At 41.3% G+C, this 18833-nt stretch overlaps 1 protein-coding gene across 1 annotated transcript; it reads left to right on the top strand.

Moving 5' to 3' along the window:
• Positions 1–234: 234 nt before the first annotated feature.
• LOC147440644 (uncharacterized) lies at positions 235–3891 on the top strand. The gene is made up of 2 exons (XM_086483326.1): positions 235–2306; positions 2355–3891. Exons 1-2 carry the CDS (start codon positions 235–237, stop codon positions 3889–3891), a joined length of 3609 nt encoding a protein of 1202 aa, XP_086339452.1.
• Positions 3892–18833: the final 14942 nt, after the last annotated feature.

Raw genomic sequence — 18833 nt, 5'->3', positions numbered from 1 at the left:
TCTGGTGCATATTGCTTTCGTGTACATGGCAGTGTGTACGATCGAATTGGTTCTTTGCTACCACATGAAGCAGAGGCTCCAAAATTTGCACAGATATATGTATATGATACTGAGCATGAGGTTCGGAATCGTATGAGTGCCTTGGATGGTTTGAATTTGTCCACTTTTGAAGCATTATCAATGATGATGTGATCATGTAATCCGTATGCGAATGCCTTCTATAATGTTTGTAGAATGTTACGTGACAGTCCTGGTGTGGAGATCAAAATGACAATTTGTGAGAATAGAAATACTTCCAGGAAGTACTTGATACTTGTTGGCAATGAGGTTGCTGCAATTATGCCAGGTAAAGGGGATGTACAAACAATTGGCCATCGAGACATTGTGATACATTGTCAAAATGGAAGGCTGCAAAGGATTTCAAATTTACACAGGTCGTACATGCCACTATTGTATGTTCTTCTCTTTCCATGGGGAGAAGATGGATGGCATATCAAGCTTCCTTATGATAATGTGCATGGCCCTTTGGATGCCTTGGTTGGTCGACAATGTGTCACTCAAAGAGAGTACTATGCATATCGGCTCCAGGTTCGTGCTGATACAGAGTCATGCTTGCTTCGTGGGGGTCATTTACTTCAACAATTTATGGTTGATGCATATTGTGCCATTGAGGAATGTTGTCTTGCATGGGTCCGTACAAATCAGCAGACGTTGAGGGCAAAATTGTATGCAGGCTTGGTTGACATGGTGCATTTGTCTGGGAGTGATGCTGTAGTTGGACAGTCTGCAGGTCGAAGAATTGTCTTACCCTCATCTTTTATAGGCGTCCCTCGGCACATGTACCAATTGTATCAAGATGCAATGGCAATTGTGCGTGCAAAGGGAAAGCCATACCTATTTATCACATTCACATGTAACCCGAAATGGCCAGAAATAAATGAGGCATTACTTCCAGGACAGGTTTCCTCTGATCGACCAGACGTAACCACCAGGGTTTTCTTCTTGAAACACTCGAGCATGATGAAGTATATCTTAAAGAAAGATATTTTTGGGAAAGTGGTGGCTTACATGTTTGTCGTGGAGTTCCAAAAGAGAGGCTTGCCACATTCTCATACATTATTGATTCTAGATCCTCGATGTAAGCCTCAATCAACATTTGACTATGACAAGATGGTTTGTGCAGAGCTGCCAGATAAAAATCGATTTCCAGTGCTGCATGATATCATTGTTAGTTGTAACATTCATGGTCCATACGGTGAGTTCAATAGTTCATCTCCTTGCATGGTTGATGGCCGATGTATTAGAAAATATCCACGTTCATTTTGTGAGCAAACAAGCATGGATAATAATGGCTACCCTATTTATGTGCGACGAAACAATGGGTTCACCGCCAAGGTTAGGGGTTCTACTATTGATAACCGATCGGTTGTGCCATATAATCCTGTTTTTTCAACACTATTTAGTGCGCATATCAATATTGAGGTATGCTCGACAATTTCAGCCGTCAAGTATGTCTATAAGTACATCTACAAGGGGCATGATAGGGAAACTGTAAGATTCCATACATCGGTACGTGATGCAGAAAGGGTGAACATTGATGAGATAGACATGTACATGGATGGCCGCTATGTATCTGCATCTGAGTCTTGTTGGAGAATTTTTGAATATCCTTTGCACAATGACGCACCAATTGTTCAAAGATTGAGCGTGCATGTTCCGGCTGGTCAAATGGTGACTTTTCGAGATAATGATAGACTTAATGATGTCTTGCAAAGAGATAATGCAGAGAAGACCACTTTGACAGAGTGGTTCACATGCAACTTGGAGAATCCTGAAGCAAACGATAGTTTGTACATTGATTTTTCTCAAAAGTGGGTGTGGAATTCGGGTTCCAAGAAATGGACAAAGAGACGTCGTGGGGACACTATTGGGCGGATGTATTTTGTGCAGCCCTCTGCAGGTGAACGATATTATGTTCGTTTGCTTTTGAATATTTGTAAAGGATGTAAATCATTTGAGGATCTACGCTCCGCAAATGGTGTATTGTTTCCAACATTCAAGGCAGCATGCATTGCAAGGGGTATCTTGGAAGATGATGGGGAATGGTTCGGATGCATGGAGGAAGCTTGCAGTACACATACAGGCTTGCAATTGAGACATTTGTTTGTGACCATTCTATTGTTTTGTGAACCCTCCTCCCCTCATCTCTTATGGGAAAGATTTCGACGTTTTTTGTATGAGGACTATCAACACATGTTGGAGATGAGATATGAGTTGTTAGATGGTTGTACACAGGTTGCTGAAGGGTATGCATTGAGAGATTTGCATAACATTCTTGGTACTTTTGGATGAAGTTTAGCTGAATTTCCTGGAATTCCAATGCCTGATGAACGCTTTGTGACACGTGATGAAAATAGCTTGCTTTTCCAAGAGCAATGCCTTGACACAATGCAAGAGCTATCCATGTCACGTGAAATGGAGCAGAGTCTAAATGAAGATCAAAGGATTGCTTTTGAGGCAGTGTTGCATGGACTGACTATTGATGGAGGGGCTATTTTTTTCCTAGATGGTCCTGCAGGGACTGGGAAAACTTATTTGTATAATTGTTTGTTGTCACGTGTGCGTGGAGAAGGAGAAGTTGCATTGGCCACCGCATCTTCTGGTATTTCAGCATTGCTATTGCGAAATGGACACACTGCACATTCTAGATTCAAGATACCCTTGGACCTTGATAGTTGTAGCACATGCAATATCCCTGTTCAGGGTCAACTTGCTGAATTGCTTAGAATGTGCAAGTTGATTGTGTGGGATGAGGCTCCTATGATGCATCGATATGCCTTCGAAGCTTTGGACAGGTCTTTGCAAGATATCATGTGCTCAACAAATCCATTTGGTGGAAAAGTGTTGCTTCTTAGGGGAGATTTCAGACAGATCTTACCAGTGGTGTTCCAGGGAGCGCGTGCTGACATTGTTGATGCTACACTTTGTCGATCGCACTTATGGAATCGTGTGAAGATTCTTATATTGACACATAACATGCGTGTGGGAGGTGGTGATGTTGCAAATTCTGCCTATAGAGAATGGCTTATGGATGTAGGAAATGGGACTTTGACAATCGGTGATGAACAAATGATAGAAATCCCCCGTCACATGGTGCTTTCTTCATCCTCATTGGATGTATTGATAGGTTGCATCTATTCAGAAATTGATAAAGATGTGGTCCATGCAGAATACTTCAGAGAGCGGGCCATACTTGCTCCAAAAAACTCTGAAGTTGATATTGTCAATGCTAAGGCCCTGTACACAATGAAAGGTGATGTTGTGCAATACTTTAGTGCTGACTCCGTGGCGGAAAACTCGATACAAGATCCTTTCTTATACTCTGTGGAGTTTTTAAATAGTCTCACCTTGGGTGGTGGATTTCCAACACATTTCTTGGAGTTGAAAATGAATGCCCCAATAATTCTACTACGAAACATTGATCCAAGTCGAGGTCTATGTAATGGGACACGCTTGGTGTGCAAGGAATTTCATGCAAGAGTTCTGGAGGGAGAAGTTATTACAGGTACACGGGTAGGCACTCGGGTTTTCATCCCTCGAATATGTTTTGTGCATTCTGGTACAAAGTTGCCATTTGTTCTTAGATGGAGGCAGTTCCCAGTTAGATTGGCTTTTTGTATGACGATAAATAAGTCACAAGGACAAAGCATTTCCATGTTGGGCCTATACCTGGTGACACCGGTCTTCACTCATGGACAACTGTATGTTGCATTTTCACGTGCACGTTCAGCCACTAGGGTGAAGATTCTCCTACGTGACATTGATGTAAACGAAACAAGTGCACTAACAACAAACATTGTGTACCATGAGATATTAAACAATGCCATATGAAGGTTCCAATCCTTCTTTCTGTATGACGATAAATAAGTCACATGGCCAAAGCATTACCATGTTGGGCCTATACCTGGTGACACCGGTCTTCACTCATGGACAATTGTATGTTGCACTGTCACGCACACGCTCAACTATTGGAGTGAAAATTCTCCTACGTGACATTGATGTAATTACAAAACAATTGCACTAACATTAAACATTATGTACCATGAGATATCAATCAATGCCATATGAAGGCTCCAATCCTTCTCATCATTGTCTTCTTCTTTACATATGTTTCAAATCATAAAATATTTTGTGAATTAATGTTCTACCTCTCTCCATAACATATACTAAACTATGTCATGTGAAGGTTTTGTTCCTTCCTCACATTGCCTATTTTGTGGTTTCTATTTGGGTATATAGATCATGGATCAAATGACTTACATCTCCGAGGTGTCCTTTCTATTAAATGTAGAAGATCATCCACATCCTGGTATGTTTTTGTCCACCATTAAGACATGATGTGGAGACTTATTCTGTTATCTTTGGGACCTTGATTTTTATTCCATTATTTTAAGCAGAGCCACTTTTTTGGTGTGCACCTTTGCCGCACAAAAAAATTGTTAGAACCATCCGCAAGCACTACAAGACGAGGTGTGTGTGCATGAAATCAGAAATTCACGGCATAAAGTAAGATTCACGGTTTTTTTGTTTCCTTATGTGCTACGGACCTTAGGAAGTTGCCATCTATCGATATCTTTACATTGCGTATTTTGGCATACTCCTCCGACGTTGAGTACGGTGTCTACTCGGTAAGGAAGGAGTGCGTGTCTTCCCAAGATGAAGATGCTGCTCAATGGTTTGCTAGATATGAAGGGTACTCCGGTCTTGTAGTACCTCCAGAGTTCTAGGTTCGCTGAGTTGATCTACCAAATCTACTTGCCTAAACAACTTGCATGTTTGGCAGTACCATACATAGATGCAATAACTGGTATGTGTAAATTGTTGTGTTTGGTGCTTCAATTGTATTATTTTAAAAAAAGTCTCCCTTTTTTACTACTATTGTTTGTTAATCCAGGAGATAATCAACCTTGGGATGGAAAAACGGTCCTTAATTTAGGAATGGAGAAACTCCAAGCCGATTGCCAATTGCATGATGAAGCGAGCTACGTTGATATTGCCTCTTAGATCATTTGTGGCACGATAATGTCCTTGATTGTGTTTGCTTCTATGAAAAACACACAATAGCTTTGCCATGCTTGTGATCCATTTTAGGCAATGTTCTTTGAAAATCTGGATACATTTCTAAATGTCTTGGTGTTTATTATGACTTTGTAATTCTATGCAATAGAGTTTTCCACTTGGGACTTGAGTTTGAGGGATCCAAGATATTAGGTTCATATCTTAGAGATCTTTGTTTAAGCACAACAATTCTATGCATTGATCCTCACGTTTGTGAGAGGATAGGTTGCTGTGTTGAGAGAGAGAGAGAAAGAGAGAGAGAGAGAGAGAGAGAGAGAGAGAGAGAGATGTGCAATAAGGAAGAGAGAAAATCACGCATGTTTCTTGAGGAAAACATTAAAGCCTCTCTTTGTCTTTTCTTGAACTTGCTCCTCCTATGCTTTGTGTAGATTATGTTTTTTTGTATGATAAGATGTTATGTTCATAATATTGTGCAAGGGATTGCTTCCTTTGTGGTAGTTGACACATTGTTCAACTTTATATGCATTGTGATGTACTTTTTAATGGTACAATTATGGAAAACATGAATAACAATGCCATCGTTGAGACCGAGTCGGATGGTATTGAGTCCACTCCTCCAAGGTTTGCCAATGTTCGAGCGGCAAAGAGAAGTGCTCGATGTGTGGGATCCTCTTCTATTAATCCTGTGGTAAATGATGGGAATCATGAAATCATGGCTGCATTATGGGACTTCTTTGTCCGTAGTGAGTCTAGGCAATTGGACTTTGAACGACACTTGGAAGCACTTTTGGACGTGGCTCAGCAAGAAAATGGCCAACAAATTGTAGACCTTCTCAATGAGGTGCGTTTATGTGCACAACGCTTCAATGGAGGAATGGCCCAGGTTGAGGAGAATCAATTCAACATGCTGGTGTGCATGGAGCAACAATTTGAATCAATGCAAAGCTCACACATGCCCAATAGGGAAATCCAGGTCCAAATTGATGCACTTAAGGACCAGGTCTTTGCTTTAGAAGGAGAGGTAACCCGGCTCAAGGTCCATTTGAATCGATTGAATGCATTGATGACAAAGATGGCTCGAGCTTCTGATGGTCGTGCCATATAGCAACGTTCAACCTTGGCTACTAGAAATAGTTGAAGCACGTACTTTTGTGTGTTAATTTGATTCACTATGTTGATGTACTAAAGCATACCTTGCTTTGAACTGTGTTGGTAGGATAAATTAGTGAACGTGTTGTTTTTTTTTGTTTTGTACTTGTGTTGTTTGATCTACATGGCATGAAGCCATAGAGTATACTTAAATTAAGTTTTGAGAATTTGGTTGAGATGATATTTTTGGTCAAAACAATATGAGCTACTACCTTTGTGGCTTGGGGTCATAAGGTAGCATGTTTTTAGAAAAGAGGCTTCCATCGTTACAACTACGCTTAGCTATGTGAGCTTCAAGGACGTTGCAATGAAATACTTGGAAGCTTGATAGATTCCATGATATTTTTCCACTATCTATATTTCATTCTGAAAGTTATCTTTAGGTTTACAAGTAGAAATTGTCTTACTCCTTTAGATTTGGTTCACTTTATGCACTCTCAAATAATTGGGTAGCACTTTTCAGACCCCATTATTAGTTCGTAATGATAGTTGTAGACAACTTCAGATTGGGGTCATGCACATCAAACCACTTCAATGGGATATTTTATTGTATTGATGCATATGCACGTGCCTAAATTTTGTTTTCTCTTTGCAAACAACAAATTTCCTCCTATGAAACCCTTTGCTTTTGGAAATTAGGGACCATTGAGACCCTGTTATGATGTGTATCCACAAAGCATGTATAATGTATCCTAATTGTGGAAGGTTCAAACAAGACGATAGAGTTTGTGGGATTATCTTTTTTACAAAAGGGTCATCGATGTATGATAGTGTAGGAAATTTGAATGTTATTATAGTTATTATATATTACCAATTGAAACTCCACCAAAGCATCCTTTGCCACTAACTATTTTGTTGATTGTTTCCTAAGAGTTTTGACATTTTTCATGGAGTGGAAATGTCAATCGTAAATAAGATCTGTCAGTGTTTGAAGGTTTATTGGTATTGCATTTGAAGTTGTTCTCTTTTCTTAAAATCTCAAAACTATGTGTTGCCACTGCTTTAAGTTGTTGCATATGCGTGATATTTTTCATGTTTTTTCATCTCATTATGTGAAAATGTTGAAAATTTAAGCCTTATGTACACATAAATGAGTAGATTTGTGTAGCTCTTTATGCATGTCTATGAGTGATCAAGAACTAAGATTTTGTTATAAACTTCAAAGTTTCAATGGTATCAATAGTGTGCTCTTTTGGATTACAGCAACATGTGGATCGCATACTATAGTTGCTATGTTGATTCAATTTTCTATACACTTTGATTGTCATGAAAAGCTGATATTATGATGTTTCTTGGACGGGGTTGAAATATTGTATTTATAGATGCCATGTCAAAGAAGGCATTGGACAGTATCTACGTTTAGTTGGATGCTTCATCATCCACCGTTTCTTATCTATAGTAGGATCTAAGTATATCCTTTGAAAATTTTCCAGCTTGGTGTTCAAACTAACAATTTTCTCATTTAGATCCACCTGATTGAAGAGGCCCACTTAGTACGCGTGATGTTGTAAACATTATTGAAAGCTTTGAAGTTGTTAGGTAAGGAACACCAATGAAGCACAATGCTTTTTTAAATATTTTTTGGTTATTGAACTTATTGTAATTAACCAATTGGCTTGCAGGAATCACTATTATCGTGATAACATTTTAATGGAAGTGCATGAGTTTTTTGGAGGACTCCGAGGGTATTTTCATATCAGTGTGGCTTTGAATCGTAATGCAGGTTCAACTCGCATAAAGGTTCGCGAGCTCAGAGATCGCTTGCTGGTCAATGCAGAATACTCTTATAGGGATAGATATGAGAATTGGAGGATTGTATTATACACCCTGTGTGAGGGGCATCGTCATTTTGGTAGGAGCGTTCATTGTGTGGGTCCATGGGCTCTACGAGTACCAAATGCAACATCCCGAAGGCTGTCGTTTTGAAGTTGCAGCTGTTTTATTAGTTAAGATTTAGTGGCTTGCAAAAAAGTTTCTTTAGAGGCGAATATTAGAGCTTACAAAGACTACTTATAGTAATGGAAGTGGATTGTTATTTTTCTTTTAGTTTTTGTTCCTTTTATGCTTCTGACTGAGAGAGTGAGAAAACTACTCTCTGACTACTGAGAGGACTTTCCCTCTCTCTCTCTCTCTCTCTCTCTCTCTCTCTCTCTTCATCCCCCCCCCCCCCCCAACCTCATGTGTAGTCTTTTAAGTTTATGTTATGTAGTTGTTATGCTCATTCAATTCTCTATGCACTTTCTATTGTCGCACAAAGCCAGTGTGATTTAGGTTAATACCATAATGCAATTGGTTAATTACATAATGCAATTTAAGATATGGTTGTCACTACCTTCAATTGGATGCATAAAAAATACTTACACATGTTATCCTTCTAAAGAAGGGGGGAGGGAGGGTTACACAAAATTGAATGATACTCCTTCTTGGCCGCAGCAACGCGCGGGTCACATACTAGTTTACAGTAAGAAGCTTCAAAAACATTATTGAGGTCAAGACGTTGAAAATTATCTTCTTCTATGGTTGAGTTCTCCTCCTCCTCTCTTTCCCTTGATTATGATCTCTCTCTCTCTCCCCTCGTCGGATAGATCTTTAAGGTCTCTTGTTTCCTACGACATTAAAATTCTCTTCTTCTTCTTCTCTCTTGCGACAAAGCTAGGCGGAGCTCAAAGTGAGAGACCTTTCTCACTCTCTCATGGCAGCTACGTGAAGCTCATAGCAAAAGACCTCTCTCTCTCTCTCTCTCTCTCACACACACACACACACACACACACACACACACACACACACACACACACACACACACACACACGGCTAGGAGTGCAGACTACGAACGTCGGAGGCTCTTCGGCAAAACGTCCAGCACATGCGTGCATAGGTAAGATGTTGCCACCTAACATTCTCCCATGAGGCGACGTTGACGATCTTGCTAGTGTGATCCTCGGCTGCATGCACAATACTTGAGAGTTCGCTCCAATTTGGCAACGCGTGGCATGGCTCAACGCTTGAGAATTTCTCAAGTTGCATAAAGAAGTAGTATGTGCACAATATATTTGAGAGTTCGCTCCAATTTGACGACGCGTGGCATGGCTCAACGCTTGAGAATTTCTCAAGTTGCATAAAGAAGTAGTATAGAAGATGCAAGCATCAATGATTGCATTTGCAAACCCAAAGATCCTTTGCCCCACTCATGCTGGACTTTCCCAATTTGAGAAGTTAACCACACTTGGCATACACACTGACAAAGACTTCCTCTCCCTACCCATGTTGGACATAACTTGCAATAAGTGCAACTATTGGAGGCGACACCCTTTTTATATGCCTTCAAAAGCAGACCACGCTTGCCTTGCATGCCAATCAAAGCTTTGCCAAGTGAAACTTTGATTAGGATTAGGACTAACAATCTCAACATGATTTTTTTGTCTCGCCCCCTTACATAATGTCACATGTCTTCATGCTTGATGGCATTTGGATAGACTCCTTTACCTTGCACCAAATCAGCAAAATATTTTGATTGCATTTGGATATATTTGCTTACTTTGCATCAAATCAGCAAGCTCGTCAAAAGCTTTTTGCCCTTCCAAAACACACCATGATGATGGGCTTACATGTCAATCAAATTTTTTCCATGATGTCACAACCCGTGAAAAATCTCATCTTGATTTGGTTTACCTATGTCATCCTCTCGCAAAATGACAACTTTCAAGATGGAAGCATATGTAAAAACTTCTCGTGCTTTCAGAAGCACAATAGAGTTGACGTATATGTTCACCAAAGCTCCATAGGTAGGAAGCCATTTTCAACAACCCATATCATACACTTCCAAGTTCCTCTACATGTTTCACTTGTCTAGCATAGGTGATAGCCTTTGGTGAGAGACCTTGCCCATATTGGACATGCCCTGTTGCTCATGAGAGGTGACCAAGAAAACGGCCCATCATCGCCTCATTGACGATAAGTGCATAGGTTTTGAGTGTTCAAAAGCGTGTAGAAGATGTGGGATTAAATTGAGCATGGAGGCTTCTCATGCCTTGCGTGAAACTTGTGGTAGTCAGTCTATCTTGAACCTGCTCTTGCCAGACTTCAAAAATCATCAAAGTCAAGGTAGCCCAGCTTGAACCACAAGCTGCCACAGATTTTAGCTAATAGCTGCAGGTAGCTCTGATGCACATTTGGAACTCTTTTCTACTCAAAATGGAAGTCCTTTTATTCTCTTTGAGATGAACTATCATGCTCCTCTAGTGCCCAAGTGGGCTAAATGTAATGAGTCAAGAAATCTCTCGGCTGGGCTGCATTGTCCACCGGCTTGCGAGCCTTGTCAGTGCCCCCACGTGTGCAAGGTTCCCCTCTCTTTATTGAGAACCATAGGCACCTCATGAGCTTCTTTGCCTTGGCCATAGTGGACATGCCCTCCATTAAGTGCAATCTAAGAGACGACATCTTCTACCCGTAACTCTTGCACGCGCAACATACTTGGCATACATATCATATCTGAGTGCACTCAAAATTTCATAATGTGCCAATTTACCTACAACCTTTGCATGGTAGCATGAAGCAAATTGTTTTTACATGTGATTAGTGAACCCCAAAGTCCTTTTTCCGGCCCATGTTAGACATAACCTGCAATGAGTGAGGTCCAATTAGAGACAACACCTTGATTGAAAATTGATGCAGATAGGGAGTCCATGCTACATGGCATCCCATGTCGTGAATATGAACACGTACCTTCCTACAAACAAAGCAATGCAAAGCTTGACTTCCTCTTGCCAGATGCCGAGGTATACGCCATTTGACATACATGTCAACAAAGGCATTGTAAGGATTGATGATGTATTCTAATATCTATTGACTAAATAATTCAACATGCAAGAGTTTGGCCTTGTCAGCTTCTTACATAATGCTACCAATCGATGTCACACACACACATTCTCTCTCTCTCTCTCTCTCTCTCACACACACACACACAATGAAAGGCACTGCGCTATAGACTCTCGCTCACCCTTGGTTGTGTGTGTGTCTCCCGAAAGCTGTGCATATCTCTCTCTCTCTCATGCGCGTGCACGCGCGCGCACACACACACACACATGTTCCACAAAATACTGGAAAGGTTCACGCGCGCGCGCACACACACACACACATGTTCCACAAAATACTGGAAAGGTTCACAGACACAGCGGGGGAGGAGGGGCAGCCACTGGCGCCCAAATAAGGGTGCACACGTTCGCCTTGGTCCCAGCTTGACGCCACATGGCCTTGCTCTTTGCTCGCAAAAATTTTAAGTCAAATAAAGAAGTAGTAAGTATAGTAGTATCAATACGGTTCTTAGAGCCGGGTCGTGCCCGATAGTAGTAGGGGCAGTGGGAAGAAGAGTGTGATCCCTGGTCGCACTCTAGGGAGGAGAGTAGGGCTACGAAAATTCTGTCGAAAACCTGCAGGAGCAAAACAATCTGATTGGTTGAAAACAAGAGAGAAATGCGGTGGATTTCACTTTTCCTAAATCATAGCCTAGCCCCTTCATTTTCAGCAGGAATAGTGGGGCGATTGCAGCACTACGAGAACCGAGGAAATCGTCCAAAAAAGGCAGATTCTAGCTCCGGCTCCCCCTGCTAGCACAGAGTGCGACTCGGCTCTTAAATACTCATATTACTGTTGAGTTATCTAATCTGACCTAGTAGGACGGCAACATAGTCCAAAGGCTTCACATAGTGGATAAAGTTATTGTCTTCTACACTAAAACTTTTATCGAGTCACACGTCTTAGTCGATCGCTGGTCACGTGGAACGCAGTGTGAGAGCAATTAATGAACTTGCCAAGTTTCTGAGAAAAAAGGGCGAGAGAACTAAGTGGCGAAGAGGAGGGCCAAGCCAGTAGGCTAGAAATTTTGCCATGTGGAAACCCTCTTCTCCCACTAGTACTAAGTAGTATATAGATGTCTTGAAATTGAAGATAGCCAATGGCTTTGTAGAAAGTCTAAAAAGGATAACTATATTTTTATTTTTCAAAAATCTTAGAAAAGTGTTTGGGAAAATGATTTTTCCAAATGTTTGCCTAAATTTTGAGAAAATGTGCAATGTATGCGCCACCCATTTTGGCATACCTCTAGCCTGCTCATTTTTAGCCCTTTCCTCATCAAGTACATCATGTACATCCACATCAATAATAGGCTGATCTGTAACATTTTCAGAAACCCCCATAGGTTGTACATTTGCCTCATTGGAATTTACATTCAAACTTCCACCACTAAAAAGAGGCAACAAAGTGTCATAAATGTCCTGTGAGCTTACATTACTGTCCCTAGTACATGACAACAAGGGCTGAACAGAATCTTCCACAAACAGTACATCTCGTGAAACCGAAATACGCTTTGTTTGTGGATGATACAACCAGTAACCTTTGTTTTCAGCACTATAACCAACAAAAATACATTTGACAACCTTTCATCCAATTATCTGTGCTGTGTTTGTGGCACCAAAGCATATGCCAAACAGTCAAAAACACACATGTACTTGATAGAAGGATTTCTATCATGCCATGCTTCATATGGAGTAATAGACTGCAAAGCTTTTGTAGGACACCTGTTAAGTACATAAGTGGCACACATGATGGCCTCAAGCCAAAAATAATGTGGCAAAGCTTGAATTTTGACCATACATCGTGCCATTTCCATAAGTGACCTGTTTTTTCTCTCAACAACACCATTTTGCTGAGGTGTATAAGGCACTGTACATTGGTGTTTTATCCCACGACTAGCCAAAAATGCATTAAATTGATGAGACATATATCCCCCCCTCGATTGGAACGGAGGGTGCCCATAGTACATTTTGATACATTTTCAGCCATAGCCAGAAATTGTTTGAAGCACATAAAAACTTTGACTTCGCCTTAAGTGGAAATACCCATGCATGCTTGCGGTAATCATCAATGAAAGTCAAAGTAAAGGTAATTGCCCAAGGACGGAGTTTGCATGGGCCCACAAACATCACTATGCACAAGTTGCAACCTGCATGTGGCCCTAACTAAACCATCCTTTGGAAACTTCGAACGCTGCATCTTACCCAAAATACCGCCTTCACAAACATGTTTGACAGGTGCTTCAAGAGACAGCAGGGAAGTAACCTTATTAGATTTTTGCAAACGTAGCAAACTGTTAAAATTCAGATGCCCAGAACATGCATGCCACAGTTTTTCATCTGAAACAGTCCTTGACTTTGCCACTGGATTTGTAAAATTTATCCACACTTGTCATGCAAAGTAAGCTTTTACAGCCCACGGCACAAAAGGCCAGATGCAACAATTTGATCACCAAAATTGAGATCATGAACTATACATCTGGCATCCACAAATTTGACTACAAGTCCAAGTCTAGCAAGTGCGAATATAGACAAAAGATTCTTCTTGATCCCAGGTACATAAAGTGCATCGACAAGTGTGAAGGAACTACCATTTGCAGCAATAAGAAAAATCTTTTTAACTCCTTGAAGCGGATAAGAGGCATTGTTGGCACAAGTGACTGAATTCCCATGAGGGACAAACTCAAGAGAGGTGAACAATTCACGATGAAAGGTAACGTGCTTTGTAGCACCACTGTCGAAATACCACACATGTGAATCTGCAGCAACTGACATGCATGCATCATGGAAAGCAGGATTGTAAGTGCACTCTGCACTAAAAGCCCATTCTGCATCAACATCAGTATCATAGTCTCCTTTCACAGAAGACTCAACAATGGCTGCATTTGTAGTGGAACCAGCATTTGCAGTGGAACCACCCTCTTTCTTCTTAGCCTCTTTGGCCTTCAACTTAGGACACTGCTTGATCAAGTGATCATTAGCTTTACAATAATGGCAATGCATATTCTTCTTTTTGCCCGTATCACTAGAATTTCCAGAAAAAATGCTGCTAGCAGAAGCATTAGGGACATAATTTTTGCCACTCATAGCAGAACCATAAGAAGTGGTTGAATTGCTGTTACCACCCTTTCTTTGAGAAGCAATAAACCCTTCTCAATTGCACGATACCTAGTCTTTTTTTTTCTGGAAAGTGACTCTTGCAATAGCAATGTGCATAATGCATCAAACTTGACAACTTGTGGATTTTTGGGTCATAAGTGTCCTAGTACTAGCAAAAGTCTGGTAAGAATCTGGTAACGCATCAAAAACAATCTGCACAAGGGAACCGTCTGAAATGACTTACCTGCAGAAATAATTTGCTCATTTATATCTTTGACACCAACAAGGAAAGTGTCCATATCATCTTCCTCATGCATAATCTTCGATTCCAGCTCTTTACGCACAGCAAAGCAATTTTAGCCTCATTGCGGCTTGCATAAAGAATTGCTAGAATATCCCAAGCCTATTTTGCAAATTTCACTGAACGAATGTGAGGAGTAATGGTGCGCTTCACAAACAACACAATCAATGCATGAGCCTCGCATCCTTTACATCCCAACGAGCTTGCTCTGCTATAGGCAAAACAACTCTAATAGTAGCAATTCTTGCAGCAAGACCTGCAACATCCTCAACATCGCCTACATCCTCAGAACCAGGACATACATCAATGCCTTGCACAATATTCCAAACTCCCTTTGACACAAGAACATGTTGCATCATGTAAGCCCACATAGGGTAATTGTCTCCATCCAATCTTTCCTCAGCAACAAACATCTTGAACACATTTGTGTTGTTGTCAGCCATGGAAAATGCATGCACTTGATGTGAAAACTGCCCAAAATGAGGAGAAACTGAGTGAGACCAGCATGTGCTATATAGCACAACCCGCAATAGACTGTAAGGGACCTGTTATGCCGTAATTTGCACTAACAAAAATTCTACACAAGATGACAAAATTGCATTCGCAGACCTGGCTATAGTGGAAACGGAGGTCAAAATGAGCCCTAATCAAAAATCTGAGCCCGAAATTTTTGTCGACCTGCGAACGCTCGCCAAAGCTCACCAAAATCGGAGAAAGTGAGCAGGCGTGTGCTGGAGCTGTTGGCGACTAAGCCTGGGAGAACGTAACTTGCTTTGATACCGATTGTTGGAATTAGGGTTAAAGAGAAACGTAGACAGCTTGGAGAAGATGAAGTAAGCTCAAGGCACACAACAGATAGTATATTACTTAGTGTGCAATGGAAAGATAGATAGCCCTAGAGTGATGGGTGTATATACAATGCACGGAGGAAAAACCTCCTAAAGAGGGAAAAATGCCACGGTGATCCTAGTGTGTTCACACACATCACTACCACATGTATATGGTAACATAAACCAACTAAGAACCTGCAAGCCTTTAGGACAACCACTGATCCTGGACAAGAGTGGCAGCCTCCTCAAATCGAGAAAGCAGACAGAGATGGGAAGATTTGCCTCCTATACCACAACATATGTAGTTGGATTGAAACCATGCCTCCATGGGCTTGAACTACTTGGATGGCCAAGATGCTCATCATGCGATGACCTTGGACGCCATCTCCGAGGTCTCAAAATCTATCTGATAGTAATCTCGTCCGAGGAACTGAACATCCAAGATCTTTTCGAACTTTGTGAGAAGGCGGTTCTAGCGAAGATCACGCATCGCTCCTCTATTGGGCCTGGTGACTAGAATCTTGCAAATGACGGAAGTCGCCTGGAGGCGTTCCACCTCTACTGCAAGGCTTGCTTGCTCTGTTGAAAAAAGAACAAGTCGGATGGTGGGCTCTATAGGGTCGGGCAAGGGGGCTTCTTGAGATCCCTTTGAGGTGGAGCATGAGCCTCCATCAATGTCTGCTATTGTGCAAAAGGGGTGAAGTGATGTCGACGAACGATGGGCCTCTGTTGGACCAAGCACGTCGAAGATGCTGAAAAAATCAATCGAGTAGGACCGGGGGGTGTGATGCGGAAAGAGAAGACAACAGCCATGGGAGTGGGCGAGGAGGCGAGCGGGGGGGGGGGGCAACGGGCAGGCCGACAAGGCTGTTGAGATGTAGAGAGAAAGAGAGAGAGACGAGACAAGAGACACACCATATACGCTCCCAAAGACTGATTCATATTGAGGACAAGGTACATGTAATACTCCTTGCAAAATTCGAGTGGAAGAAGATAAGGTACCAAGATATAAGTCTCCAATACCCTTTACTTGACAAGTAGTATCATCACGTACATGAAGTATTCTGTCTGGAGCAACTGAACATAGGACGCATCTTGTTTCTGGTACAATGTTGTTTCGATGTTCAGTAGCATATGCTCCATTAAGATCTGTGTCGAATGATCAGATCGTCCACAATATTCACAAGAAGAAGAAGAAGAGTCTCTAGATAAACGTGGTTGTTTTGTGGTAATATTGTGTTCTTCATCATATTGACGTGCCCAACAATCATCTTGAGTATGGCCATTTCTGTTGCAGTAAGAACATTGCTTATTAGGAAATTTGAGACGAGAGAAAATATTACCGCGACGGCCACCTCTGCGGTTTCCTCGTTGACATGGATGCCTTCGAGCATAAAAAGCACGTTCCATTTGTTGTGACTCGGTCTCCTCTTGTGAAATCATAGCTGTATCGTGACTAGCATTACGACGTTTTTGACGTTGAGAGTATTCAATTAAAGACATGCAGGCTTGGTCGAAATCAAGACCATTTTTATTAGAGAGAATAGTAACAATGTTATCATAAGAAGAGTCCTTCACCGTATCAAGGAGAAGTGTAATCAGCTGCTTTTGTGGAACAGGATCACCGGCAGTAGCAAGTTGATTAATAATAGATTTGAAAGATTCAATATGTCCCGTCATGGCAGTACCAACTTCATATTGTAACTTGTTAAGCAACGCTCTCAAATAAAGTATTTCTGTGACATATTTCTTATGAAAGTTTGCAATAAGGTACTTCCATATGTCGTGGGAAGTAGGCAGTTCATACATATCAAGCAAAAGGGAATCAGTAAGAGCAGAAAGACTATACCGACAAGCTACTTTATCACGTCGTTGCCAATCCGTATAGGCAACATTCCAATCTTCAAATATAGGTCCTTTAGTGATAAGCACGTTATCATTATCCGTATCAAAACAGGCTGAGGTGGACAAACACGATTTCCAAGAACGACATCAGAGAGTTCATCGCCTTCAAGAATTAACAACATCTTTGCTTTCCAGCCTGGAAATCCTTGGCCTTGGAAAGGAGGAACAGAACGCTGGCCAGAAGGAAAGCCGTTGACAAGAATAGTCATAGCCATATCTTGTTTGCGAGAAGACGTATAAGATAAGATCGCAGAATCTGCACACCATATATGGTGAAGGCCGCAATTGAGGATGAGAGAAATATGAGGACTGCGTTCTCTCAACGATAAACGCAAGAAGGATGCTCAAGGAACGTCCAAAGATGTGAGAGACGTCACCCAAAAAGGCAGGGTAAAGGAGACGCTAATAATAAAAGAGTCGTCAAAATAGAGTGGCGTGAGACGCAAGATTGACGGCCACAATACGAATAGCAAAAGGCTAAATTTTCTCGAAAAAGTTAACGCCAAAATTAGAAAAAAGATCGCGGACGCTTCACGAAGAAGTACGACGAAGAAAGCTGCGTCAAGCTCAATTGCAGTAAAAACAATATAACTTTCTGCTGCGAACTCCGATTGACGCAAACCTGGAACTCAAATCGAAGAGCTGGAGGAGACTAACAAGTTTTGGATGAAAAGTGCCATTGCGCTATGCTCCATTGAGCTTTTCCCGTTTCTCCAAATTTTGAGCAGAACACCCCGAAAAATTGAAATGAAGTTCAGGGTGTCATCAACAAGAAAACGTAATCAACGATTAGATTTATTAGCAATAAACGCCACACAAAACACTAATCATATTCTTTTTAACACAAAACAACCATAGTTAACAAGAATCAACGCTCAAAAAATAAAATTTGTAGCAATTTTGAATCTTACGTGCAAATCGCATACACATACTGTTTTGTCACCATGAATTGAATCGGCACGTGATCATTACCGCTCTAATACCATGTTGAGATGTAGAGAGAAAGAGAGAGAGACGAGACAAGAGACACACCATATACACTCCCAAAGACTGATTCATATTGAGGACAAGATACAAATATATAGGTGAGACCAAGTTGAGTAGAGTGAGCCATATATAGCTCCAACAAGGGCAGCGGGCAAGAAGGCAGGCAGGCAGTAGGGAGTAGGGTGGGAGGAGGGAAACAAGATGGCTCATGAGAAGTTTGAAGCTTTCCACAAAGCTTTAGGCTTGCTTCCCTTTGTGGATTGATCATGTCCTCAAGGCATGGCACTTCCCTATACACTATGTGCTAGGTCTCATTCAGTGCATAAATCCCAAGGGGAATTTTTCACTATATATGTCGTAGTGATGTGTTTAAACACACTTAGGACCATCAGGGCACTTTTTTTCTAACTAAGAGATTTTTTTCCTATACATTGTACATACACCCATCACCCTAGAGCTAACTTATCTTTCTATTTGTGTACTAATCAATACACTCTCTATTGTGCGCCTTGAGCTTCTTCAGCTTCTCCAGGTTGTGTGTGCATCCCTTTAATCTTAATTCCAACATTTCTTAGTACCAAAGGTTTGACTTCCTTGATTTACCAAATAAAGAGGCCCTCCTAAACCCCATTCTCT

Source organism: Adiantum capillus-veneris, chromosome 15 (genome assembly GCF_014529385.1).
Source record: "Adiantum capillus-veneris isolate H3 chromosome 15, ASM1452938v2, whole genome shotgun sequence".
Taxonomy (NCBI): domain Eukaryota; kingdom Viridiplantae; phylum Streptophyta; class Polypodiopsida; order Polypodiales; family Pteridaceae; genus Adiantum; species Adiantum capillus-veneris.
Note: the sequence above shows the minus strand (reverse complement) of the source record. Positions and strands in the feature narration are given on the sequence as shown.

Bases quoted from the DNA above. Each gene is read 5' to 3' on its own strand.
- LOC147440644 (XM_086483326.1), top strand. From the start codon at position 235: ATGTTACGTGACAGTCCTGGTGTGGAGATCAAAATGACAATTTGTGAG. The intron at 2,307-2,354 runs GTATGCATTGAG...TTTTGGATGAAG, and splicing joins TGTACACAGGTTGCTGAAGG to TTTAGCTGAATTTCCTGGAA.